The sequence below is a fragment of the Zonotrichia albicollis genome, chromosome 5 (genome assembly GCF_047830755.1).
Source record: "Zonotrichia albicollis isolate bZonAlb1 chromosome 5, bZonAlb1.hap1, whole genome shotgun sequence".
NCBI classification, from domain to species: domain Eukaryota; kingdom Metazoa; phylum Chordata; class Aves; order Passeriformes; family Passerellidae; genus Zonotrichia; species Zonotrichia albicollis.
The window spans coordinates 44,425,431-44,453,019 of NC_133823.1; the positions used below are offsets into that span (position 1 = coordinate 44,425,431).

Below are 27,589 nucleotides of genomic sequence, written 5' to 3' on the forward strand. Positions count from 1 at the left end.
CATTTTAACTTTTGATGTGAAAAAAAAAAGGAAGCATGCAGTCCTACTTGGCTAATTTCTCAGTTTCAATATCAACAAGCTATTTGTGAATCTGCCTCTCAAAGTATCTAAAAAACAACTTGCTCAGTTTCACAGCTCTGTGCTAGTTGTTGTGTTCCTGTGATGTTTAAATTGACTGCTGTGGATGCTCATGCTGTAACTTTAAAATCTCTCTTGTTTTGCTGCCAGCATGTTCTCTGCAGCTCAGAAGGATGGCATGTCAGAAGTTAATGTGGATCCACAGATTGTTGTGTGCATGCAGAGTCTCCACGGGCAATCCTTCTGAGAGTGCATTTGCAATGACACCAGCTCAGTATGAATATTCTGCATAGGGTATATGGAGTAACCTAGGCTCTATTATCTAAATGCCTTAATAAATTATAAAGTGAGTTTCAAATTGCAAAATATGTTGCCTAGAGAGTAGTCATTTTGCAATGCCAGTGGGCAGTATAATGGGATAACTTGGCAGCCTTTTGTGCTGATCTCCATTCCTGCTCTGCTCTTGCTGGGGTGTTTTGTATGGTACTGTCTTGCTTGTTTTATGAGTATGCTGTGATAAAACATGCTTTTCTGTGTCCTGCTGTTGCCTATTCTTTTGTTAGGCTTTGTGGGAGCTTGACCATGGCATTTGATCCAGGGGCAGAGTCTTTGTGAAATAAAGTGATTTGTGCATATCAGAGCACAGGCAGCAATGGGAGTACAGCAGGCATGGATGGAGACCCACCTGCACACTGGTGAGTTGGGAAAGCTGTCATTAGGATGACATGCTAAGAACATCCTATCATTTACAGCTGGCACATTAGGTGAAGATGGGCAGACAGGAGCCCTTCTGACTTTTTCATTCAGACAGTTGCATTGCATTGCATTGTTTGAATGAGATGAGTTTTGGAACGTCTATCTTGTTCCTCTTAGTCCACCAAGTTTGGAAGAAATTTAAAGCTGAATATGTATTTTAGAACACTTAAAGGGATTGGCCAGAAGCAGAAGAAAGGTTTTATTCCCAGTGTTATGCTGTAACAACCAGAGACAAGTCAAAGTGGAGAAAATGAGTGGTTTTTTTTACCCAGGGTTTACAGGACCTGTGGAAAGCAACACATTCCAGAGAACAGGTTTATGGCTGACAGGTCTCATGGGAGAGCTGGGGCAGTCTGGCAGGAGAGTGAGTGAGTGAAGCTCTTCATTTACAGATGTGAAAAACCTAAGCAACTGGTACTGGGGGGCTGTACTCTTTAGGAACATCAGAAATAGAAGCTCTTAAAAAAGCATTGGGTTCATCCTCCTTCCACAGTTTTTCTTTTTAATTGGGAAGGGGCCTTGCAACTGGCTTTTAGAATACTCTGAGCAGCAAGCTCCTTTGAGAAAGGAGAAATTATGCTTTCTGTGGAACCAATTTGATATGCTTGGTGAGAGGCAGGATGAGATCAGATGCCCTTTTAGTGGTTTTGGATGCTTTAGGGACAATATATAAGTGGATCCAGCTCAAAGCTCTTGCTGCCTCAGGTATGAGAACAGCAATATTCATTAGTGAATTTTTATTGCTAGGCATGAATAAATTACTGGATATCTGGTGCCTGCAGATAGGCAAAGGAAAAGCTGTATGGGAAAGCTTGGATTTAAGACAGGTTTTTCATCTCTAAAAAAAAATCCCTATTTGTTTGAGGTGTAAGTTCTTACATCCTTGGTAGTTCAAATGCAGCCATACCCTGGATCAATGCAATCTTGTCTCAAGCAGAGATCTGTGATAAATCTGTTCAAATCTCATTCCCTCAGCCGGCTCTGTGCCAACAAAGGTGATAATGAATGTTTAGGTATGAACTCAGTTGTTTTTTTCCTGGCAACAAACTATGTAGAGGTTCAAGTGGAACATTTTATTGATTTACTTTAATATCACTCTAAGTTGGTTGTGCTTTCATAGAAGCATTACAGGTATTTAGTATTAGATCTGTTTCTATATGAAGAAGGGACAGCCATAAAACAATGGAATTGAAACAGAATTGCCATTTCTTATACTGTAGCCAACTGAATAAATCTTCCTCTTTTCCCCAAGTATCTCTGTTAGGGTTTCTGTGGGCTTGTTCAATTCACCCATTCAAGTGGTTTCTAAGGGTGCTGCTGACAAAGCTAATACACAGTTCAGTGTTGCAGTGTTGATCCCTGAATCCTGCTGCAGCATTAACTGTTGTCATAGAGACACAGATTTTTGAGTCCAAAGGGACAGTTTTGATAGTCAGCTCAGACCTGTTGTAAAACACATAGTAGCTTGCCAATAAGTAAATAACTTTGCCAAACTGGAGCACAGCTGGTCCCTCCCTCTCCTGTGACAGTGAAACACATTTCACTGAAGTTTGTGAGATGCTGTAAGTAAAACCCCAAATGGGGTTTTAATTTATTGTAAGAGTGATGCTGTCAGCACACATTTTTTTCAGATGAGTGAAAGCCAGGTGCAAGCTTACTCCACAAGATCCTGCTGCTACTGTGCTACTGGCAGCCTCAGAGGAACAAAGAATATTAAAACAATACCAGTATTCTGTCTTACCCTCTAGGTAGTGCAGTGAGGTTAGCACTTGTAAAGAAGGATGCTAGAGTGGGGCAGTTGTATGCAGTCAGAAGTCTCTGACAGACAATCTCTGGGTGATATAATTGTAGCATTTTGATGCTGCCATCCCTGGTTGTTTGCCTCCTTCTACTTGTTCCTTTATCAGCTGTGTGTCCGCACCCATGCAAGTCCCGAGCCTGTGGTGGCTGCTGCCAGGAACAGTGGACTTGTGCCAAGGCACTGGGTTCTGAACTGCCATAGCAGGCATAGCCCTTGCCAAAGGCTACCTGATACAGCAGAACTAACAGCTGGGGGATTTAACATCTTAAATTGCCAAGCTGACATCCATCAGAGCTCATGTGAGAGTGCCAAGCAGTCTGTGTAACCTCCAGCCAAATACTAAATCTCCTCTTTCCCAGTGCATGCTAATCTGTGAGAAATGGATTGTTACAGATCCCAGCTCCACTGATGAAGCAGGTCCAGTTATAAAGTCCCTTGAGTCTGTACACAGAAGTTTCCAGTGGCCATTGTGGTATTAGACACTGGAAAAAGTGCAAAATGTCTGATATTGTCTCCCCATTTTCCACTGCAGAATTTTAAATAAGGTGAACTGGTTGGGTAAAGCTGTGAAAAATGTGTATGAAGGAACATGTGCAGCCAAAATGCTCCCCTCCTAAATGTATACATTTCTCTTGTTGTTAGCCATGCATACATAGGTTCTGCAGTCCTGTAAGATAGCTTTAGGAAAGCTGGAAATGCAATTTTTTAATGAAAATAATCTGCTGGCTCAATGTGCACATGCATTATCCATGACTTTGCTGTGCTGCTGGAGAGGTTTGATAATTGTGCAGCGTTTGGTTCCTTGTGCTCTTTTCCATTCCCGTGTCACGCAGCTGTTTTGCTGCTATTTGCAATGCCTGAAATTACTCACTGTTAAGTATTAATAAGGAACAATTCTTGTCACTTTAGGTTTTCAGGGACTGTCTTTGGCTAATTACCACAGCATCCCTACAAGAAGAAATGAGTCAGTGCCTTTCTGCTCACAAGTAGTGCAATGTTCATCTATTCTTTGACAAATTAATCTATGGGACTTCCTGGTTCCTCTGGAACATGCTCCTTCTGTGGCAGGAGTAAGTCACCCTTAAAAACTCATGAGAACCCAAAAGAGAGCCAGGTTGTGTGTGCTTCAGCATTGGTGCTCTGTGACATTGCTGCACAGCTGTTGTGGATGCATTGGGGAGCACTCAGGTTTTGGAGGGGAAAATGTGCCTCCAGCTGGCTTGTTTTAGAAATGGGGAAGCACCCTGGGACTCTCTGAGAAGCCACTTGCCTGCCAGCCTTTGGGAATGAAGGAAGTCCTGCAGCTCTCACAGTACAAAGTACTGCTCTGGAAGCTGGTGCCACATGGGTTAAGCCACAAAACTCTGCACAGTATACGAATGAACAAGCCAACTTTCCAGTGCTTTCAAAATGGTTTGGCAGTGCACATCCTGCACAGTATGTCTAGTGGTGAGAAATGGTGCTTGCTATTGCAGACTTGCTTAGTGACTACAGCACCACCTTTCTTGGCCCTTTTACTTAAGGAATAGTTCTGTCCTGGGGTTTATTGAATCCCTGTCTGTCCCAAAATTGAGGTGGATAAGCCTTTCTATCAGAGACATTTTTTAACCAAAAAAAAAAAAAAAAGAAGAGTTTTATTTTCAACCTAGTTCTGTGAACATTCTATACTGGCACAATAGAAACAGAACAGAAGATCAGTAGCTGAAGGGTGATGCAGGAGCTGCAAGGAGAGCTTGAAGGTGGGAATCTTATCAACTGGTTCTGTCATGGAAGCAAATGGCACATGCCTAACACACATGGCATGTGCAGAGAAGCCATGGTCATGGTTATCACCCCTTTATTCACCTTATTTCATTCTGTCCCCTCATTATTCTCAAGGGGATTAGTTGGCACTACGGAGTGCAGAGTACTCTGGACAAGTGGCTTACTTGTACTCAAATGCCTAAGAAAGAAGCAGGCAGCTTGGCCTTCAGAACTCTATTCTTCCAAATATGATGTCCTGGTTTAGGGCACCCCAGGCCATATGATCCATAATTTTCAAGTATTTTAGACATGCAGAATAGAAGAACTGTGGTGCATCAGAAAGTATGTTTTAGGTGGAAAGTTGTCAAAGACACCAGTGCCCCAACACATCTACTACTTGTGGGCTTCCAGTAGTAGGTAAGCATATCTGTGCTTTTGGAAAATGATTCTGTTGTTAGTAGAACTGACCTAAATACTCATGAGAAGAAATTGACTCTCCAATGTTGACCTGTTGCAAATTGTGATCACCTCAACAAGTCTTAACGTATCAACATATGCATCTCTGGAGACGTGAATTATTTATACAAGTGCTCAAAAGGTCTGAAAAGCAATTTTCTTTTGGGCATGTGTGACTGGCCACATGAATGACATGGTATTCTCTCATCCCTGGTTGTGTTAGCATTTTAATTGCTTATTCCATCTGATGCTAATTTTGATTCTTGATGAGGTCTCAGTGGTAGTACTAAATCCATTCTCACTGAGAACATTTATCCCTACAAATCTTCATTTATGTGAGAGCTTGTGAAAAGAGAGGTACAAACCAGTAAAGTGTCAGTCTAATTTCATTATTTGGGCTGATATATGCTAGCAGATAAATGCTTACCTACTTTCATCATCTTCTGTCATGACTGAGCTGGGGACTTCAAATCAACTACCTCCCAACAAATAAACTAGGTATGTGTTCAATATGAATGCAACTTCACTATTGTCACACATTTTGATTGCTGTGGTATTGTATATATATCCGTTTCCTCTGCTAATCAGATGGAAAAGTGACTGAGAAGTGTTATGCACTATATTTTGAAAATCAAGTCTTGACTCATCATCCAAATGCATCCATTACATACCTTAATAAGTTTAAGCCAGAAGATGAGCCAAGCAGCAGCAAGGAAGAAAAAGGTTTTGTGCCAAAAATGGGCAAGGGACTGCAAAGCCCTAGTATGTGAAGACAACCATGCATCTTAACAAGCAACTGTAAAGTGGTGGATTGTGACACTTGGACTGAGTTTTGAACAAGCAGAAAGGGACTGGGGGGATCAGTAGCGAGATGGGAAACACTGAAAAGGGAAGCTACATGGCCAGCATAATAAAGATTATTTTAAAAAGCCTTACAGGCACTTCTCTAACAGCTACCATCATAAAATAAAGAGACAATAACAAAAATTTGTAAATGCATGCTGTGTTCCTATGCTCATGGAAGACAGTGACAAAGCTCTCATTAACCTTGGAGCTGAAGGATCAAGTTATTTCCTTTTATAACCTCCAAATGATTTGGTAACAGCAATTGATCAATCCTGCCAGAACCACGTGGGACAGATGTCAATCTAGATGTTAGAGAAGAATGTGCTAAGGTGAAGTAATTAATCCAGGTTCAGCAGTGCTTGGGCACTGAAGATGGACAGTGCTTGACTGCTGTCCTCTGAGCTAATCTTCAAAAAATATCCTCTTCCTTTCCTTGTCAAGAGATTTTGAAAGGCATCTTACAAACTTGGATCAACCAGTATTGTGAATGAAACCCATTTTGGCTTGTGTATTACAGAAATACATTTAGAATGTTCAGTGTGAAAGCTCACTGAACCCATAGTATTTGAACAACTTGCTCCTGCTTTGCCTAACCTCTGAATGTGGTTCAATTCTCAGCTATCATCTGGCCAACCCTTTCCCTCCAGTAACTTACAACTTTCAATTTCTAGTGTGCAGTTTTGTTCATCCAGAGGATATCTGCGTAGATCCATCATGCAAGCAGCTGTTGTTGTGATCCTGTAAAAGGAGGGTGAAAAAACTTAATGAGACTTGAAACCATATTTTGCTTGTTTGAGATGGCAAGATTTTCTATAATGGATTTTGTGTTTGTTTAAATACAGAATGGTATCTACTTGGATTCCTGGCGTGCAGCCTTTATAGAGCTTGTAAAGCATGATTAATTTATGCAGCACAGTACACTGGTTACAGCATAAAGCATAAAACTATATGCTGAACATTGTAGAGAGGATTTTGACTCAAAAGCTTCTGTGTAAAAGTGTACAGTGTTTTGAAGGACATTCAGTGAGATTTCTACTTGGTCATCTTTTCTTAAATGTTCTTAATTGAGAAATCTTCAAATTGTTTAGCAAATTGTTTTATTTGTATCTCATATTGCTGATATCTTTCTTTTTCCATTTCATTATCACTTACTGCTGTTTTGTCTGATAGGTAGGTGTATTTTCATCCATGCTGTGGAATACCTGATAACACTTCATTCATTATTTTTATGCTTTCATAATCAGTTTATCATCAGCTATGATAATTGTATATCACTTCTTAAATATGGCATGAGGCAATCAAACACTAGTGAAGTATAACATCATGCAGTGGTTACTTCATGAACATTGAGAGTAACTATGATTGCAGGCTGGATATTTCAGATCCTTAGTTCTTCTATAGGGCATGTGAGTTGATATTTGGTCCCTAAAGATATTCTCCATAGCCTAAGACTTTTTGCAAGGCAGTTCCTCTCCCTTGTTAGATCATAAATCACAAGAACATCTAAAAAAATATTTGCTGATAAGTCTGTGACTGTGTGGGAGGAAGGTTAAATGACTTCATGAGGATGGGGATCAAATTTTAAAGCTCCCTTTGAGAAAGACAATTAGATCAGTGTTTTCAAACTCACAAAAGTGAGTTATCACCCTCACTTGCCTTTTTTTTTTTTTTTTTTTTGTTGATAGATGGGTTCTTAAATGCTTATAAAACTTTGGAAGTTGTGAATGGGCAAAATTGGCTTCTACTTTTATTGGTCTCTCTCCTTCTCTCTCCAAAGATTTATACCAGATAAAGGCAGATAACCTCTTTTCTTGATCTGGATTTGGTCCTGTTGTTCCAGTTCCATGTTAATGAACACCAGAGGAGCACATCTTGAGATTTTACTTTTGATGTGCTAAAAGTCAAGCACAATTACATGCTGTATTGGGGTGATAATCCTTGCTGTCACTGAACTGTCAGAAATTAAAAAGGAAAAAAAATGCCACATGCTTTATTACTGTGACATACTTCAACATTTCTTAACTCTACAAAACTCATAAGAACCAGCCCATGAAACTACTCTGGACCATGAAAATGGTACATTTATACTTTTTTTCAGACTGACTTTGTCACATTAAATAGAAATGCATGTGCCTTCACATGCATTTGCCATAGAAATGCATTTGCCATTGAAAAGGTCTTCAGCTGCAGTAGGACCCTATTTAGATTATCCATATATCAATACACCTTACTGAGAGGCACTGAGAAGACACTCATTTGTCAGACACCTGCTTAATAACACTTAAGCTCACACATAACAATATACTAACATCAGTCACACTTAAATGCTTTCAATGAAGGTTCCCTAGGGAGATGTTTTGTTCCCAATTAATAAACTGGCCTTTATGGTAATTTACTTGACCTGTATCACCAGAGTGTTTTCTGAACAGAACGCTACTGTGGTGAGGCAGCACTCCCCTGCCACCTCCTCAGGCTGCTTCGTGATCTCAGGGACTCCCACTAGACTTGGCTTTTGGGCAATGAGATGAGTGCTGACGCACCTTGACCGTGCCACAAATTCTTGCATGGCTAAGGTGGGGGTGGCACTCTCTGTACCAGGGACTTCTGCTGCCTCCCCAAAGAAGGGTACAAGAGATACTCAAGAGATATGTATATCAAGAGATATACAAAGAGATACTCAGTCATCCTCTGACACCCTTGAACATTATTTACCTGGATTGTAGCCTGAGTGGAGCCGTGCCGTCGTTTTTAAGAACTCCAGTAATTACCAGCTTGGATTGCAGCCAGGATAGAAACTCACTAATGACTAAAGCCAAGCATTTTGTGACCCTCTAAGCAGCTCTTCTGGACTGCAGTGGATGCAACTCTCTCTTAGAGGGACACCTCTCAGAGCTTTGCTATACTTGCTGGACTGAAAACTCATGGTGGGACCCACACTGACACCCCCACTCCCTCTCAAGGCTCACGTCTCACCCACAGAGAAATGACAAAGTATTTGAGTATTTAATTGGATTTGAGGGTAATTTTTAACAGATATATCTTTGTAAATTTATTTAGACACAGATTGTGTCTGTAGATGTTTGTGTGTGTGAAGTGATTGAAACACAGTATAGCAAGTATAGCATGAATGTTGCCATCTTGAATCTATAATGAGTCACAGACCCTCTTCTGCACCCTTACACTTTTTTCTTCCTGGTCTCTGTGCAAATTCTAAACTGATTCTACTCCAATTTTCATAGGTATGCTTCATCTTTGTAGTAAGTAACAGAGTAAACCCTTCCATAGCACTTTGTGAAGTTGTACAAATTTATATTAAACCTTCTTTTGCGAATATATTTGATAATGTTTTTTGACTCATCCTAAGCACTCATTTGTGATAACCAGAGTTTGAATGACCAGCTATTCCTAATGGCTGGGTATCTGTACTACTGACTTCTGCAGCTCTGCATATTTTACGTAAGTTACATAAGAACAGCAATTAGCTATTCTTTACATCATCAATGCAAATTGATAGTGCAGTAGTAATTAATATAATTGTTTGTATCTGAAATTTAAATATTCTACACAATCTTTCCCCCTGACATTGTAATTCTGACAACTATACTGTCTTCTCCACCAGCCTGCCAACACAATATGGCTCCTCCTAAAGCTGGAGGTGCTTAAAATTTATTGAGAATCTTATGTTTCCATGAAAATAACTACATGTAATTGCAGGAGTGCTTCAGGATTCAGAAACCTTCATTACCTGTAGTTCATAAATCTGCCTTTCAAGCATGTTTCTCACTCTTGATAGAGCTCAGCTGTGTAAAATTGCTAATGGCATTATGCTCTGGATAACCACAAAACTTATTTAAGCAGATAAATTAAACCCAGATGAAATCATAGTAATTGTTGTCTTGATGAAAATAAAATCAAGTATTTTATTATAAATAGAGTAAATAAATCCCGTCCTGTTAGTGGTTGTACTCTCTCTGGATGGAGGAAGTAACTGATGGCTTGCACGTGCGCCAGAAGCTTAAAAATAAAGACATTCAAATGCAGAATACAGGGGTGTAATGGCAGGAAGGAAATTGCAATAATCTGAACATAGGGCAAAGCTCCAATAAATCTGTGTTCAAGAGGATTAGACCTGAAAGGCCCTCGGCACAAGTTTGTGGCAATGGCAGAATAACATGAGGCTCTGTACATGTTTAAGTAGAGGATTAATCCTACACTTGAAGCAGAACTATTTATATCTCAAAGTAGGATGTGTTTCTTCCAGGCTTTCCCTTCTTAAAATACATTTTAAGTTCAGGTGTTGGGGCTAATTTATTTTGTTTGTACATTGTCTTTTATTCTACTGTCCTTACATTCTTTAGAATCATTTGGCTACAAATGCTAAAAATGGGATTATGCAAAGAAGACAAGCAGTTAGGTGGAGATATTTCATTATGCTACTTAATTTCACTCATGTCAGTACTCAGACATTCTGAGATGGAATGAAGTCTGAACTGCCAACAGGCAAGATAAATAGTATTTGCATAAAAGCAAAATCAACTGATTTAATTTTTTGAAATTGTGGCTTGGGGTTCAAATTATTTGATCCACTGCTTAGCTTTTACTTTGATGCCTTACTCTCTGAATATCTTATACTTACTGTATAGCCAAGATATTTTTTGCTAAATATAAGATTAAATAAAAAAAAAAAAACACTGATGTCCAGTATTTGCAAAACTGACTTCCACTAAATAATACTGTCAGAGATTTCCCTGCAGAGCAGCAGGGTTTGTAGAAACAAATGTTAAAGCTTAGTATTTTGAGTTAAATCATCAATGAGCAGTTAAAATAAATTCAGAATGAACACAGGAAGTAGATTTATGGTTCAGTACTTAGATAATTTCCTCAATGTGCTGTCAAAAAGCTGATCCTCAATTCTTGGACAAGAAATAGATGCAATATTTAAGACAGCAATAATAATTAAATGCGAAGATGATGAGAGCTAAACAATGCAAATTCTATTGTGAAATGTTTCCTTCATTTGGAGGTCAGGTATCAAATTTTAATATGTTTGTTCTTTTTCTGCCAGTCAACAGAGCATAAATTATAAATGCACATGAGGATATGAACTGGGATGGATGAATTTTTTTTTCCTTAAAAGCTAAATGAAATCTTCAAATTAAGAAGAAACATGCTTCTCTTAACCACTATAGGTGCTAGGGCTCTAGTACATGCTGGAAGTAGACTTTCATATTCCAGGAAAAAAATTGCTTTTATTAAATCAGTGTTAATTTAACTTTACTGGTATCAGGGAACTTAGTCCCCGAGGAACATCAGAACACAGATCCATATCCCTGGTGTAACTAGTTTAATTTTTCTGAAACTGGAAGAATCTTGATGTTTGAGTGGGGATGTCTTGTAAGGAGAGTTATTGAAGGAATAGAAGAAGGCAGAAATAAAAATATATGCAATCTGCAATTTTTTTCTCTGTCCAAGCCATGTACAAGGTTTACAGTTCTCATACCTGCTGACACCATACATTTCCAAGCACAGCCTGAGAGCTTGACCCTGGGAGAGATGTCATAAATGTGCCCAACTTCTACTGCCTGGAGCAGCCTACTTGTAGGGTGTACATTGAGCATCAGCATTATTGGTTTGGTACTGGGTATTTGATATAATGTTGTGTGGACTTGGGAAATCTATGTTCAACAGCCTGTGTGTTGCTTGTCTGGTCACATTCCATTAAAATCTATTAAATTCTATTTAAAAAAGGACTTATGAGTATTAGTAAAATTGGCAAGGGCCAAAAGATGATTAAATAGTAATGCTTTCACAGATCTCATTAGAAGCTGAGAAAAAATTTGCAATATTAGATCCTTAGTTTTAGATATGAGCACATTAGCATGCGAAAACTTTTCTTTTTTTTTTTCAATTAGAAAATGATTATATTTTAGCTAATTTTCCCAGTAGGACATATATTTGTGGCTCTAGGGTGACAAGCTGTCAACTGCTAGGTCACAGCTGCAGACTGCATACTTTGAGATAAACTCAAGTTTATAAAGAAAGGTTTTGTATGATTTAGCTTAAAAAGTACAACACACATTTCCTTTTGATCTTGCTCAGAGAAATAGTACAGTTGAATAATCATGACAACATAAAAAGGACCTTGAGGAAGATGTGTAAAGAGAAACACACAGCTCAAAACCTTTATAATATTGGGTAAAGTGACCTGTTATACTTAAGTTGCACAAAGATTAGGCAGGGAAAAATGGGTCAGACTATGGGCCGTATTTTATCAACCGTTTTATCAATCAATTATTTTCTACCGTATTTTATCAACACCCTGAACTTGTCAGTGTTTGCTTGATTTGCCTCTCCTTCATGTTTGTCCCTTTAGTTGCCCACATTGAACCTTGAATGAAATGTGAGCAGCTCAGCAATACCATCAGTTGCCTCAGGTATCAAGGACTTGAGCTGCAGCCAGAAAGGGACACATGGTAAAATTTTGCAATGCCTTTCAAGGGCTGAAACATTGCTTTTAAGGTAAAATGAGCTGCAGTGGTCAGTGACAACACCATCCAACAAAACAACAACAAACTATTGAAAAAAACTAGAAGAATAAATAACTAATAGTAGCACTGACTAGTGCTCTAGCATAGTAATGGTCATGGATTTGTGCTGAGACCTGGAGGAATCATTCTGGGTTTGTCTTTCCCTGTGTAACTAGTAACATTCCTGAGAGTGAATAGACTTGTCAGATGTAGAGGAGGAATACTGGGTTTTCTCTGAGGTGTAAATACAAATGTCTGTTTTCAAGCAAAAGATAGGCATGAAAAGTTAATCTGCAGGATGTCAAATCAATCAACTGCATTGGTTCGAAATAAGAATTCTAAAAAAACATCTTAATGAAAACATGACTGCTCTTATTAATTTGAAACTTGTTATTCATTTGCTGTTTATTCTTCCGTGCCCCCTTACATGTTGTATTTTCTTTGTTTGTTTGGCTGGTTTTTGATTTTTTGAGGTTTTTTTGTTTGTTTGTTTGAATAATGAAAGGTTGTTTACTGGAAAAAGTCACTGCTGACCTTCCTTTAAGTACTCCAGGTTCAGAAATCTCTTGCAGAACTTGGGGCATATGTGTTTTGTGGTGAAGGCTTTGAGATGCAGCACACTGTGGTAATGGTGTTGTGATCTATAGGACAATACTGCCTAAGAACTGCCTGTGGCAAGTGATGTCTTTAAGCAGAATTCTCTGTTCCTTACTCTGATTTTTATTGTAAAATGTAAGCTGGTGGTATCATTCCCACCTTTAACCTCACTTCTGAATGCAAATAAGTATTATCAAGTGTGTTAGGCAGGTGCTACTGGATGCTTATGGAAACACTGTGCTTTTGTGTTTTATGCCCTGCTTGGCAGTGGTTTAAAAAGATTTGCTGCTGGAGCTGTAGGTCACTTTTCCCCCCTGTATTTTTTCACAGAAAACACTGACTTCTATAGTCAGTGCAAAGTAGGAGTGTATCAAAGGTTACATAATTTTCAATTAGAGCACTGGGGGCATGAAAGTATTTTGGGGAAGGGGACATCACATTTCAGTTGTCTTGGGAGATTTACTTTGCCACTCCAAGTAACTGTCAGTAAATTAATAATTTTTTTGCTTACACCCTTATTGAATAGTCTTTGCCAGAATTCTGCTTCAGCTACGTAGTTACACAGTTAAATAGCTGTTTAGGACTATCATGAATAGGGATGGGGTGGGGAAATTACCCAAAATTCAGACAAGCTGACTTGCTGGCTTCTGCCTTTTCCAAGGGGAGAACCTGAAGCTCCAGCAGAGCAGTGGCAATAGGAGGCAATGGGAAAGGGAGAGCTCGTACATGGAGGAGATGAGGAGAGAGGTGGTGAGAAAAAAGGTCTGTCAGAAAACATGTTGCTCTGACTGAATGAGAACCTCCTAAAATCAAACCCTTAAGCTGGATATGTACTTTTTAAAGATAATGTAAGACCATTCTTCTGTTCAATGTAGTGCATCAGAAATAGTTCAGAGTAGAGTGAAGATGAGCGGTGGAAGGATGATGTTTGTAAATATCAAGAATAATAATAAAAAAATCACAACAATTTTACAGTGTAAAACCTTTTAAACATTAAAAAAGCTGTGCGTTTGATGCTTCTAAGCCAAATTTCTGTGCAATGAGGATTTTTACTGCACAGCCATAAACCCATGAAAATAAATTTTACAATATAAATCCCAAGAGGCCTATAACAATACCAGGGCAACCAAGATACTTCAATGAAAAGTGCCATAGATTTGGAGCTGAAATTTACTGCAAATAGTAATTTAGTTTGACAGTGCAACTATAATGCAAGATAAAAAGAAAAAGACCAAGCCAGATGGGAAGTGCTTAGCATAAAGGAAGGTTCAAGAGAGAAAAAAAGTCAGATGACTGTTTTTCAATCTGCTTTGAATTAAAAAAAAAAAAAAAAAAGTTGATAAATCTGTAACTTTTTCAATGTCTGTATGCAAACCTTCTAAAGGTGACTAAATGCCAGAAAGGTGCAGATAATATCCACTGACAAAAACACCCTGCTTAGGAGAGAATACAAGTCTGCTAGATGGCAGCAGTGATGTTAGTGTCATCTGGTATGGTCACCTTTTGGTTTGGTTGTTGTGTTGTTGCTTATTTCAAAATAAAACCAAATTAGACCCCAGCATACACCTGCTCCCTTTGGCAGGAGCAGAAACAAGGCAATATCTTCCATATGCAGCCCGGTGGTTTCAGGTTTGTTTTTTGATATTGTTTCAGAGTTTGGTTTTGTTTGGTTGGGTGATTTTGGTTTTTTTGGGTTTTTTCTTTTGTTTTGGATTTTTTTTTGGGGAGGGGCAGAGGGGAATAGATGCTTTTTTCCTCGTGTCTTGGGTAATCTCAGAGCAGCAAGCCTGAGAATTCAAGGAGCATTTGGACAGTGCTCTCAGGCACAGGGTGTGATGTTTGGGGCTGTCCTGTGCAGGGCCAGGAGCTGGACTTTGATCATCGTTGTGGGTCCCTTCCAATTCAGAATGTTCTGTGATTCTGTGATCTTTGATATTCTGCAGGCTCAGACTCTGCAGGCTTTTGTTCTCTCCTAGCAACACATCTGCATTTGATTTCTACAAGTAGTTGATGTGTAATTCCTCACAGTCAGTATCTGTTGCTGTGCCTGTCTCTTCTATCTTTAGCTTTAAGAACACAGTACAATAGACTCTTTCTAATGCTACTGTGCCTTTATTCATGCAATGTTTATAAGGACAGAACAAGTAAAAATCTCCTTAGTAGACAGAGATGCTCTTGCCATAATGTTAAAGTACTGAATTAAGACTGAAGCTTATAAAACAGACCAACTTTTCTGCTTATGTTGTCTGAGTAGTTAAGGAGAATTTTTAGATAAAAACCAGGTTGTTTATGGGCTTAAATTCTCTCTTTGTGTTGTTTCATCATAACCTTTCTGTGTTGCATGGCTTCTTGAGTCCCAAGAGGTAGTTGGGTAATTTTACTTTTTTTTTTTCTTCTCACAGGACAAGAGGATAATACAGTGTGGCATTGCTACTTGACTACTGTCTCATATCTCTGTTGAATTTCATACCTCAGAAGTTCTTCCTTGAACTGTTTTGATGCTGTAAGTCACAATAAATTACATGGGCATTCTTTCATTAAGATAAACTAATAAAAATGTAAAAAAGTATGAAAGGCATTGTGTCAACCTGTAGGGTTTTGAAACTCTCATCCTTATACTTTCCATCTTGTATATTTTTTACTATTATTCTCGAATCTAGTAACTAAATTATGTATTACTGCTAAGGTTTAGTGTCCAGTGGTTTCACAGAATGATTTCTTTTCCTTCAATGAAGACCTTATTTTTGTATCCAAGGATGGAGTTTGAAACGTTTATAGGAGAAAGGTTTAAAAATGGGTTTGGAAATGTTGCATTTTAAAATTCATATATTGCATCTTCTACTAGTTTCTTACATTCTTCCTGCATCTAATTTAAAGATGCTTTGGAAGGGAAAATATTTACATATACATTTTACTTATTGTTACCTTTACACAGAGTAAGTGCCTACCTGGCATGCTGAGGAGAACTGAGATAAGTTTTTTCCTTTGATCTTTAAACTCCTCTTGCTATGGCCACGACTTTCTCTTTGAGTAAGCTAATAGCTCTTCAATTTAGCAAATAATTTGCTTATACTGATAACATTTCCTACAGGTGACTGAGTATAGCAGAAGATTGAGCTATTCCCTCTGAAAGCAAAAAGTCCTGAACAGCACTGTGCAGTATTCAGGCAGATTTACTTATAATCTTGTGAGCATGCAGGCCTTTGATTTTTTCTTAAGAAAATGCTTTGATATTTTCACTGGCATCTTAAACATAAGCCTGACATTTTGCCATTAGGAAGTCATAGGAAAAAGGAATTAAAAATGGAATAAAAGATCACTAGTGAGTGAAAGCTCATACATATATATCAAACAGCCATCACCTCAATGCTCACAAAAGATAGAAACTTCCTTTGCCATTGAGAAAACTTTTCCAGCTTACAGGGAGACCTACAAAATATCCTCAAAGAATAATCTGGAAAGTAAGCTTTAAGTCTGTATCATCCACAGCCACAAGAATGAAATTATATGGGTACAAAATACTTGTGGAAGAGGCTGCTGTTTATAACCCAGGCAGTTTGATTACACAGAGCTCTGAATGGCTGTACCTGCAGAATGGAGGAGGCAGTGAATACAGGATGGGTTGAAATATTTTAGATGAGCTTTTCAGGAAAGGAAATACTGATGATCTGTGAGTTACAGCAATTGTTCTAACATGTACTTAGCCTGAAATTTTTTGGGTTAGACAAAATTAGTTTTGGTATTTTACTCTTCTTGCAGTCCTGAAATGTCTGCATTTTCAGGCTTTTTTTTTTTTTTTTTTTTGTGCATGTGTTAATCAAATGGAATAAAGCTAATTCTGTTTATATGTTCTTTAATGATAAACACACAGTTCACCCATCAGTTTGAATTCCTTATATTCAGCAGATAGGCTGCCCATTTGAATCATGAATTCTGAGAATAAGGGATATTTAAAGTATTTTGAGCATTTAACTAATACTAAGCATATGCATCTGCTATGCAGAGGTCTCCATTTTAGTGATTGCCTGAGAGAAATTTAATAAGGTTGCATTAACATACCATATATAGCATAATTAAATATTACTGAAACATTTGTGACACACCTTCAAAACAAAACCCTTCTCTTGTTTTCTCTCAGCAGAGTCCCAGCAGGGGGCTCCCAGGTAACACAAAATTCTGTAGCAGTCTTAATACACACTTGGTGCCCACACGTGGATGATAACATGTATTTTAAAACTTTTGAGAATTTGAGTTAAATTACCCCTTAGAGTAGTCTTTTTTTTTTTTTTTCTTTTGAAGCCTTTTGCACAAAGCAGGTTTTACTTGCTGAACTCTTTTGGCTCATCTTGAAGTGTTTCAGTGGGAATTGCTTTTCTGTGCATCCAAAGGTAGATGGATGGTGAGAAGTTGAAATTGTTGCCTTAGGGGTTTTAAAAATCTGGCTGATACAGGTCTTGTGCCAGTTTAGGCTTAACTTTGATATCCCTGAGAGACATCTTGGAGTGCTTATGTACTTCAGTAATTCTCTGTAGATGGGTTAAATGTATATCCTGTGTTATCAAATTATATAAAGAGCAGAGTTATCAGTCTCAGATAAAGAAATAATTTTAAAAATTAAATATTGCTATAGCTTTCTAGAATCCTGCCAGAAAATTAAAAGTCCTAATTTTATAGCTTTTCCATTTACTTCTTTTAGGGAAAGACTCAACAGCTGGAGACATTGTAACAAGACAAGTAAGCAGTAGCCAAATGTATTTGAAATCATGCCAGCTGGGATCAATGGAATATTCCTTAGGAAATACTCTGACAATCTTTTATTCTCTCCTCACTTTCCACATGAAAATCTGACTAGAGATTTCTGGAAAGTATTTCTTCAGAACCTCTTATTCAGGTATGGAAATATTTCTTGCAGAATAGTTGAGGACTAATAAAATAGAAATTGAGATTTTTTTTTAAATTGGACTCCAAAGGTGTATTCCACAGATGGTTGCTGACAGAAGAAAATAACAGGAAATGTGTTGGACATTATTTGAACTCAATCCATAACAATAAAATCTGTGCAATTTTTCTTTCTGTCCCTTGGCCAGGAGATTTTAAAATTTATGAATGCAGCATTGAAAATATATGGGTAATTTAACTGTATAACTGTTAGGCCTTTAAAAACCTGCTCAATTTTAGCTCTCATTTTATTAAAAAATAGCTAGCCTTAAGGTATTTGGTCTTTTGTTTGTAAAAAGGCTTATCAACAAACCCGAGAACAAGTTTGAAACACCTCATATCTACTAATAAATCTCAAAATATTCCGTTTTCCACACCAGATTTATTTTACAGGTTCTTGATTTACACAAATCTGGTCTGGAAGTAGATTTATGCTTCCAATACAGCCATTTGATCACACTGTCTCACATAGTTTACAAATCCATCTATCTAATGACTATGAAAAATGCTGCATTTGCAGTCGCTTGTGATTATACTCTCTGAGGTTGCTACAGAGGCTCTGCTGAAAGAGACAGCAGCAGCATGCATCAGAGCATCAGACAGTTAAACTTTGCAGGTCTGAGAAGTTCCAAGTGTTCAAACTTCCCCAGGTTTCTGGGAGATAGGAGATGTAAGATTACCCTTTGTACAGAACTTACCTTAGACTATAAACTCCTCTGTCTGAGGTATAGGACTGATGGTAGTACAAGAGGGCATGCATGTTTCTTCTTGGATGACTGGTGTCTGGTTGAACCAAGCTTATTGTTATGCATGTGGCTTGGAAAATTTTGTCTTTGGCATTTTCCTGTAAATATAAAGAACTGGGCACTTTGTGGAAAACATTTAGTTTTGCAATAAGCAACCATGAGTAATTTGTATGTGTTTTGGTTTGGTTTTAACTATTTTTTTTCAAAGAGAAGCTAGGTGTAATGAGTGTATATTCTTATTAATCTGACTCTAGAAAGGAGCTGGGTGTGTTTTTTCCATTTGTGTGCTTGTGTTTTATTTAGTAGTTTGGGTTTTATTTTGTGTTGGTCTTTTCTGTTGTTGCTGTACCTGGGAGTTTTCTATTTGCTTTTCTAGTGGAATTTATAAAATTGGAGCTGTGTTTCTGTCATGTTGCTGGTATTGAGGCTGGAGACTGACTGCTGTGTAACCCTCACCTGGGGCAGGTACCTCAGCTGAGGTGAAACCAGACAGAGCTGCACCCAGGCTGGGGAAGCTGAGCTGATGTTGCTGCCTGATGATTTACCCAGAGACTGAGGAACACTTCACTGTCTCCTCAGACTCCTGTGTAGGTCACTCCCATATACATTTACCTACTATAGGTTTTACGTGCTGAATGATTTTCAAGTTGCTTTTTCCAACTTTGACTCCTGCTTTAGGCTTTGAGTAACTCCAGGACTTCTGATATTTCTAGATTCTTCTTCCCTGGAAGATCATAACTAATTAGATTTGTAATCCAAAATGACATGAATTGTATTTGAAGTACCTACCTCCTGTCTGCTCAGCTTGATTTCCTTATTAATGGTTTTATAAATTAAAGCATCTTATTTGTCACATATTTTGCCTCTTAAAATGAGGCCATTTTGTCCTGGCAGTTATAACACCATGTATGTTGATACTATAGAAGAAGTGCCAAATACAGTAATATACTGCTGTATTTTATGGAGTAGCTAATTTTATATTTTACATTTTATTTTACTCAAGGGCTTGGCTATTAAGTAGGTTGTGAATTCTCTTGCAGCTACTTTTAAGCCAGGCCAATGATATTTGAGAGGAAAGGCTAATCCTCTTTTTAGGTGGAGATATTTATAAAAGAGTGAGGGTTAAAGAGAAAATATATTGCCTGAAAACATTTTTAATGCATTATTATTTGCATCTTTGCACTGTCCTCAAAAAATGGATTTTAATTTCTCATAAAATTAATTATAAACACTGCATTTGATAGCTGTAGTGAATTAAATCAGTGCAGGTTTGTTTTTCACATTAATAACCTTAAGCACTTCATATGGCACCAGCCAATCTTTTGTGTGCTGCAGCTCAGAGCAGACACGGCCTGACTGCTCTGGGCTTTGAGCAAGGGCATGTCTCTGAGAACAGCAGCTCCCACAACCTGGAATAACTTACAAATTTTCCTTTTTCACTTTATGTCTCTCCCAAACAGACTGTATCAGCATTTGTTCAGGATTTCAGAAGCTTTACAGGTAGTGTTTATTAGGAAAGTGCTTGTCTCTTTGGGAGAACACCTAAATTAAGACTCTTCCCTCTTTTGTATCTAAGCGTATTTATCAGTTTGGAGCAGGTCTGGTAAAATATTTGCTGTCTCCCCTAGGACCTTAATTTACCTGCGTGATACATTTATTGCACAGAAATGGCACAGATTTCCTCATCCTACGCCCCTCTGATTTTTGGTTCAATAACTGTTTCACTGATATAATGAATCAACATCAATATAAATGAAATGAGAGTAAGGTTAGTTTTAAGCAGCTAAAACTTGTATTTTGTCCTTCGGTATTAGCTGTTCTATGCATGGTCAAAATTAATAATAAGTAGGTTGGACATCTGCAGCAAAGTACAGATTTAATTACTGTTCCTTTTAAAATTTTATCATTAGAGGGAATTTCTTTTCAACAAATGGCTTTTTAATGAAGTTCAGGACCTGAAAAACACACATAATGTGGTATGTACTACATTTATGGTGATATGAAATATACTAAAGTATGTTAAAATATTAGGACTCAGAAAGAACTATTTTAGATCTATTATATATATATAGATCTATAAAATAAATCTATTTTATATACCTGTATATAAAAACATACTGTAAAATAATCTGTACTGCTCAAATATATTCCAGCTATATAACTTAAATTGCAGTGGTTTCTAGAAGTTTTTTGCCTTCTTTCAAAAATACAAGTAAGTGTTGTAATTGTATATGTCCATTTGGTGTTCCTTGCAAAGCATAATTGGCAAGAAATGTGCTAAAAATCTAGAATTTCGGGGGAAAAGCAAATATTATGATATTATGCAAACTTAAGCACTAACTTCCAGAGTAGGCAGGTTAAGTATGTGCTGCTTCAGTGGAGTGTATCTAACTGGCTACACTGAAACAACAGGAGTTACATGGCCCAGCTGTGAAAGGCTTGTGAGGATTTTCATTCTGGTTACTCAGTTGTAGGATATCTCTGCATGTGAGCTTTTACAGTGTGTAGAGGAGAAAGCTGAGCTAGTAAATACTGAAAATTTCCCTTCTCATTTAATGCCTACCCCCTAAAAGCAAAAAAAGAAGGAAATACTTGTAAAAACTTGTCTATACCATTATTGGATGAAGTGATCCTTAGAGTGAGTATATAAATTTATTTGAAATACCTCTTGATCAAAAGTACTTCAGTGCTACTCTCTGTCACTAAATTCTTTTTTCACTTGATTTATGTCTCCCAGTAGGTTTGAGGCAACTATAATAGTGTTACTTATACACACTGGAGATAAGCTTTGGTGAAACTAGAGCTCTTTTAAAAGTAAGACATAGTAAAAAAAATTAAAAACCATTTTATTTAGAAGTCCAATTTTTATGCAGATGAGGTTGACAGTGAAAGAGTAACAATTTCAAAATACTGGAAGATACTTGCACTTCTGATATGGGGAGAAAAAGAGGATTTACTGAGATTTAGTAGGCAGAAGAGAGCCTGTAAAATAGAGGATAATAAAATCATCCAATATCTATTTATACCAGGATGGTAAGAGATGATGTGCTGCCTAGAAAATATGTAACCCAAACACTGCAGTGCCTTTCAGCTTTAAAATTAAACATTTGTTAAATATTGGCTAATCATTTTTATTTGTTCTTTTGGTAGTGTTAATGAGATTAAATAGTTATTAAAATATTAATATACTTAAATAGTTTCCTATCCATATCAGTAATCTGAATTTGATCTAGACCCTGCTTCAATTAAGTCGTCTTTGAAAAAAGCTTAGCGGGCTTTGCACTACAAAATGCTTATGTAGTTCTTCAAAGTGCTGTACTTGATAGCTGCAATCAATTACAGCATCTAAAGCTTATGTTGAAATTCAGGCCTGTGAGGGCAGTTGTGACTCCACCATGGGGAGCTTCAACTACTGACTACAGGAGCTAATGCTCAGATATTTATTTAAAGCTGAGTCCATGTTCAGCATTTGTGTGTTTCTGCTGGATTTTTTAAATAAACTCTCTACAGAGATCAGTTCAATCTGAATTATGTCCCCCTCTTCCCTATGTATTAAATGGAAGAAATTATGAATACTTGTTTGATTTAATTTTGCAAAGTTCTTGTATATTTTTAGGGTCTAAAAATATAAAGGGAATCCCAAATTGGTTCTCATGAGTCTTAAAATGCTCACTGCTAAATCTTTTGCCACTGATGCGTGGAAGAAATATTTTTGTAGGATTTTCAAAATTATCACCTAATAAAATACTACCTTATAATTTGCTCTGTATTTTTTCTGTAGTGAAATAAAGTGTAACTTTTTATTTCACTATATAGATGACATGGATTTTTCTCATTTAGAACAACTGCAGTCTGTTTTTTCGGCTGGACCTGTTTAGTAAGACAAGTAGGACAGTCTATTGAGTACTAGTGTAAACTGGCCACTTGTTGCCATGATGGGTTGTCCTCAGAAGAACTCAATAACTGACTCTTTAAGGAAATCCATGAAGGTGTTTAGAGGAAAGCCAAAACTCCATAATTCCAAAACATGGGATTATGGCAAGGCAAAAGCAATCCACAAATGATTAAAATTTTACTGCTATAAAAGATGTAAACAACTGTATAGCAATTTTTTCCTTAATAATACTCTCAGCTATATTACCAAAATTGAGGTAGTAAAAAGTAAAAGTCTCCACTAATATTAACTTTCAAGATCATACTAAAAATTAAATATTCTGCATTGAACATAGTTTTTCTTGTGTTCCACCTCTAGTATTTGCTTCCATGGATATTGCATGAATAAATGGTTAGTAAATCAAATGTTAAATGGATCAGTTCTTGTTTGTGAATTGGTTGGAGGTAAGTGAGTTTGTCTGCCAGTGTCTGCACCACAGGAAACCTTCTCTGTGTAAGGAGTGGTGAAATAAATCTTAATGTTGAAGACAAAGATTATTCTTCGCCTTGTCCTCTTGCAATTGCAGCAGTGCCTAGCAAAGTAGCATCCTCTGCTGCAGCAGTATAAAAATGTGTGGTCTCACTAAAACCAAAAGTTTTGGATACTCCAAACCAGTTCTTTACACCTTGTCATGGTATGCTCAGTCCCCCTGCCTTGACATAAAGAATTGCCCTAATCAAAGGTGGGTTTGTGTCTGAACATTAGAAAAGAGAGAGACGTCTGTGCAAAGGTCTTGCTGAAGGTATGTTACACTTCCTAACAACTAACTCTGCTGAAGGACGTGCTCCTTCCAATACACAAAAAATTCTGCTGTTGTTCATTGTGAGGCAATGTCATGATACAAGAACAGAAGTCTCCAAAGCAACATGGAGTCATTTTTCTGCTAGTGAAAATCTGAGAAGAATTAAGAGGTGGCATAAAATACTAGGAAAGGATGATTTAAATCAGAGCTTCGATTCCTGACATCATGACATAAAAATGTGAGCATGAAATTCAGTACAATAAATTATTAACAGTTCCTTAAATAACTCAAAGACACATTACATGTCTAGCATCTTACTTGGGAAAGCTGGAGAAAGGAGAAGCAAAAGAGGCAACAGAATGTATTGGTTTAAGATTTTGGAGCTCTGGGAGAGATTTCCAGAGAATCTTGCCTGAACAGGGAATAAAAAGTAATGAGAGACACTGCTAGTGCCAGAAGTGTTAGAGCTAATGGCATCCAATCACTTGTTAAAAATGGGTAAGGGAAAAAAAAGAAAGAATAATCCAGTATTTTACCAGCTGTACTGGCACCAGGCTGGCACTGTCCCATACACCAGCCTCAGAGTGCTGCAGGTCTGCACAAAAATCCCAACGGGATTTTCCCCTTTCTCATAGGAAGCCGGTGGCTATACTACAGAAAATGAAAATAGCTGTTGGCAGGAGTACTTGACAGAAACTGAAGAAACATGATCTTCAGGTAGATAATAATTAACAGTGACACTCAAGTTCCTTGGGATATTTGAAACAAAATTCAGTGGAAATATTACCATGGAGTTAAATGTGTTTGTGTGTGTAGCTCTTGGGTGAAAGGATGAAAAAGTTATTTGGTTTGTAATATTACACATTTTGTCTACTGTGAACAATTAACAGACCTGCCTTTTGAAGCAGGAAACATAACAACAATGCCCAGTTTTAGAGGTCAGAAGGCTCAGGAGTATTCTCTGTCTGCACAAGTTTATAGCACAGATTGTTCTTTAAACTGTGGGGACATAATAGCTGAAAGTTACTGGACAAAATAGCTAAAGGGATCGTTGAGTTTATCATAGAAACAACACAATAATGGAGACATAGTGAAGTGATAATGCTTTGTTACATGGTCTAAAACCACTCCAGTGTATTATGTGCATGTTTCCCTTGTTTATTCATCTGTAAAGCCAAATGGTTAACCTTGGTTTATTTCTCCTCAGCTCTGTTGAGGCTGAACATTGCATCAATAACAAACTGCTGTGTACATGGGTGCAAGCAAACAGGTTATTTAGAGCTGTTATGATTGTTCCAATTTCTGTTTAAAGAAGCTAGTAAAATTTCATAGCTGAACCTGAACAGAAATATTAACTCTGGACTGAAAACAGAAAAGCTGTTTGGGGAACAGGAGGCATGAGGGAAAGGAAGCGTTTAAATCATCCTTGAGATATGGTTAAAGACCCTGACTAATTTACGAAGAAGTCAGACTCTGGTTACAGCATAATTGGTGCTGTTTTTCTTGTTCAAGACATGCGAGGCCAATGCTCTGTCTTCAGCAAAGAAAATGAAACTCACAGGTCACAACCCATGTGAGAGCTTTGGTGATACTGTCTTCATGCTCTTTACTGCACAGATGCTAAATCAAGGTAATATGCTGCAGTTTCTTTTCTGCTTGTGAGACTAGATTGGAACTGTGCTCAAATTTCTGAATGCTGAATTTTACCTAAAAGTATTTTCTGCAGTGCTTTCTCATGTTTAGTTTCTTACAAGGCATATATGTCACCTGGAATATGAAAAAATTGATGCTTACATGAATTAAAGGTAACCTATAGGCTGACAGAAGCATATTTATTGACACGAGGAAAGTGACCACAGATGCAAGTTTAGTGCAATAACTGCCATCTGCTGCAGGAAGAAAATTTTAATGTATCTTAACTTCATTTTATCTTCCGCTCATTTGTTATTTTTGTCTTTGGTTAGAGCTTTCTTGTGGGATGGGGACACTACATGTTGTTTTACTCACAACTACAGGCCAAAGTCTGTTCACCAGATGTGTCTAAACAGCTGCCTTTTCTTGGGGAAAACATGGTGCATCAGCTTGAGCAGTGAAAAAGACCTGACTGCTCAGCATCTCTTCCTGCATGCAGCTGGTGATGGCAACGCTGTCAGTGTTTATGGGCCCATCTGGCAAAACTGGGCCTTGCTGCACCCTGAGACCCCATACTCAGGCATTCAGATAATATTAAAATAATTTATGCAAATCTACAAATATCTCCTTTGCATTCTCTACCAAATATCACATTTCTTCAAATGATTCCAAATTTTAAATTCCCATTGTCCTAAAGAGAAATTTTAGAAGGAAGTGTTTGTGTGAGCTGTGATTGATTACCAGGTGAGAGACAAAATGAAAAACTCTTTAATAGTTTTAACACACTCAGAAGAGTTGGAAAAAAGAGGCATTAGGCTTCGTTAGCTATGGCTGTAGCTGTTAAAGGCAGTATTGCTGCTCTGTGGAAAATCCTTGGGTGTGTTGTGGTTGACTAAATTAAGTATATGCTGACTCATACATCAGAAACCAGGAAAAAAGCACAGGAAAGTGGCACTGATTCCACCTGCACTTCTGCCAGCACAGACAGATTAAAATGCCCAACATACCGTAGGCCATAAAGGACTGTCCCATCTGGATGGAGTCGGATCATTCGGTTTTTCACTGTCACCCCATGGACAAATGATTTCTTGTCATTTTGGAAATACGTGTCCGGCACCCAGAGCTGGTCGGCCACTCTGTTGTCCAGAGTTAAGTTCAAAGGTATTCCAGAATAAGAGAGCCTTTTGTCCCTCCAGGACTGCTGAAAGTACATGGTCAAGGTGTAGTCCTAGGGAAGAAACAAGAAGGGCTTTTTGTATTTTCATACTGATTGACTGACCAGAAGTTTAGTTTTGGATGAATCTCAGTAACTGAATATCAGTAGCAATAGGAAATTCAAGGATCATCAAGGCATTGTTACCACTAGGCCTTCATGATCATGAATCTTGGCCTGTTCATACTAGTGTCAAACTTGACACTTACCAGTGGCAGTGACTACACCACGCTTTCATGACCTCTGGACTCAGAGGGAATAATAGATGGCACATTTGGGTCTCCAGTTTGTGGATCAAACTTGGTTTCTAATTTTTCTTTTTTTAAATGTGAAAAGAGCAGTGTTTAGCTGAGCTCAGCCAAATAGCATTGCATAAGACTTAGGATATTTTTCTGATATTCCCTCCTTCTGATGTTCTCTCCCTTCACCCTGAAAAATTCCCCCCACAATCCAGAAAGGCCTAACCCTCCTCAGAAAGAACAAATACAAGCTCAGAACATAATGGATAACTTCCCACTCCGCCTCTGCTGGAGTTGCCAGATGTAATGACTCCAGACAGCCAGGCATATCATGTCTCAGCCTGGGAAATGCAGTGCTTTCTGTTCCTTGCCAATTGGATTTTACTGTACAGAAAATCAACAACTTGGCTATCATGTTATAACTCCAGTGAAACAACATTTATGCAGCCTTTCAGCTTTCATTTTGTCTGAAAAGAAATTGTTCTAAAGGCTTGTAGTCTGATTTACTCTCGTGTACATGTCTTTCTGGGAAATTGATGATTTTAAAGGTAGTCAATTTTTTCAAGTGGAAAAACCCATGTATTTTGTAGCTCATGGAGTTCTTAAAAGATGAGTAGAACAGGAGTATGTGGACTATTAGTTTTCTCTTCTTCATCTCCTCCCCCAGCCCTGTTTTCAAGTGACAGGTCACTTTGTCACATGTTTTTATGGTAGAAGTGCATCAAAATCATAGCTATTACTGAAAAAATTGGTCTGGTCAGCAGTAAGATTTTCTTTTATGTGATAAAAACCTTACCTCTGTCATTGTCACAAATCCTAGCCTGAACTCTAATTCTTGAAGAAACAGCATAAAAGCTGTCTGATACAATTTGCACTCTTCATCTATAGTGGCTTCTTAAGACTGTATCATTGCCATGAAATCAAAGCAGAGTTGCTTTTCAAAAAGACTTTCTACCTGAAGAGTCACATCCAACAGAGCTATAATACAGACTTGCCAGTGAAAGTTGTTAATAAAAATACTGTTCTTCCTTGTCCTGGGCCAGTAGTTTTCTTTGGGCTTTTTCTTTATGGGTGAAATATCATGATTGATGATCAGTGGCTATATAAAATACAACAATTACATCCACTGCGAGCACAGACCCAGATTTGCAAGGATTTCATAGATATGCCCCTTTTCAGGCCCGAATTAGGTTACTACCCACAATAGACACAAGAGGCTGTATGCTGAAGGTTTGTTCAGTTTTTTTGCTGGCCTGGGCCACTAGGAGGAGGTCAGAACATCTTTCCTTTTCAGACCATGCTGGTCAAACCTGGAACTACAAAGTAACGCAGTAAGATATA

The 27,589-nt window shown here is 37.8% G+C and overlaps 1 protein-coding gene and 1 long non-coding RNA gene across 5 annotated transcripts in view; one reads left to right on the forward strand and one right to left on the reverse strand.

The window, feature by feature from the left end:
* GABRB1 (gamma-aminobutyric acid type A receptor subunit beta1) overlaps nt 1–27,589 on the reverse strand; it is a 109,018-nt gene that overhangs the window by 21,381 nt on the left and 60,048 nt on the right. For all 4 annotated transcript variants that reach the window (XR_012580475.1, XR_012580476.1, XM_074541540.1 and 1 more), the window contains 2 exons: nt 25,804–26,024; nt 6,336–6,418 (listed from right to left, as the gene is read on the reverse strand). Coding sequence is in view for 2 of the 4 variants with exons in the window: in XM_074541540.1 (XP_074397641.1) it covers nt 6,336–6,418; nt 25,804–26,024 (304 nt within the window). In the remaining 2 variants the exon portion in view is untranslated. The remainder of the gene's footprint in view (nt 1–6,335; nt 6,419–25,803; nt 26,025–27,589) is intronic.
* LOC141729176 (uncharacterized) lies at nt 14,883–17,803 on the forward strand. The gene is made up of 3 exons (XR_012580478.1): nt 14,883–15,086; nt 15,207–15,307; nt 17,501–17,803. It is a non-coding gene; the product is annotated as an uncharacterized LOC141729176 (long non-coding RNA).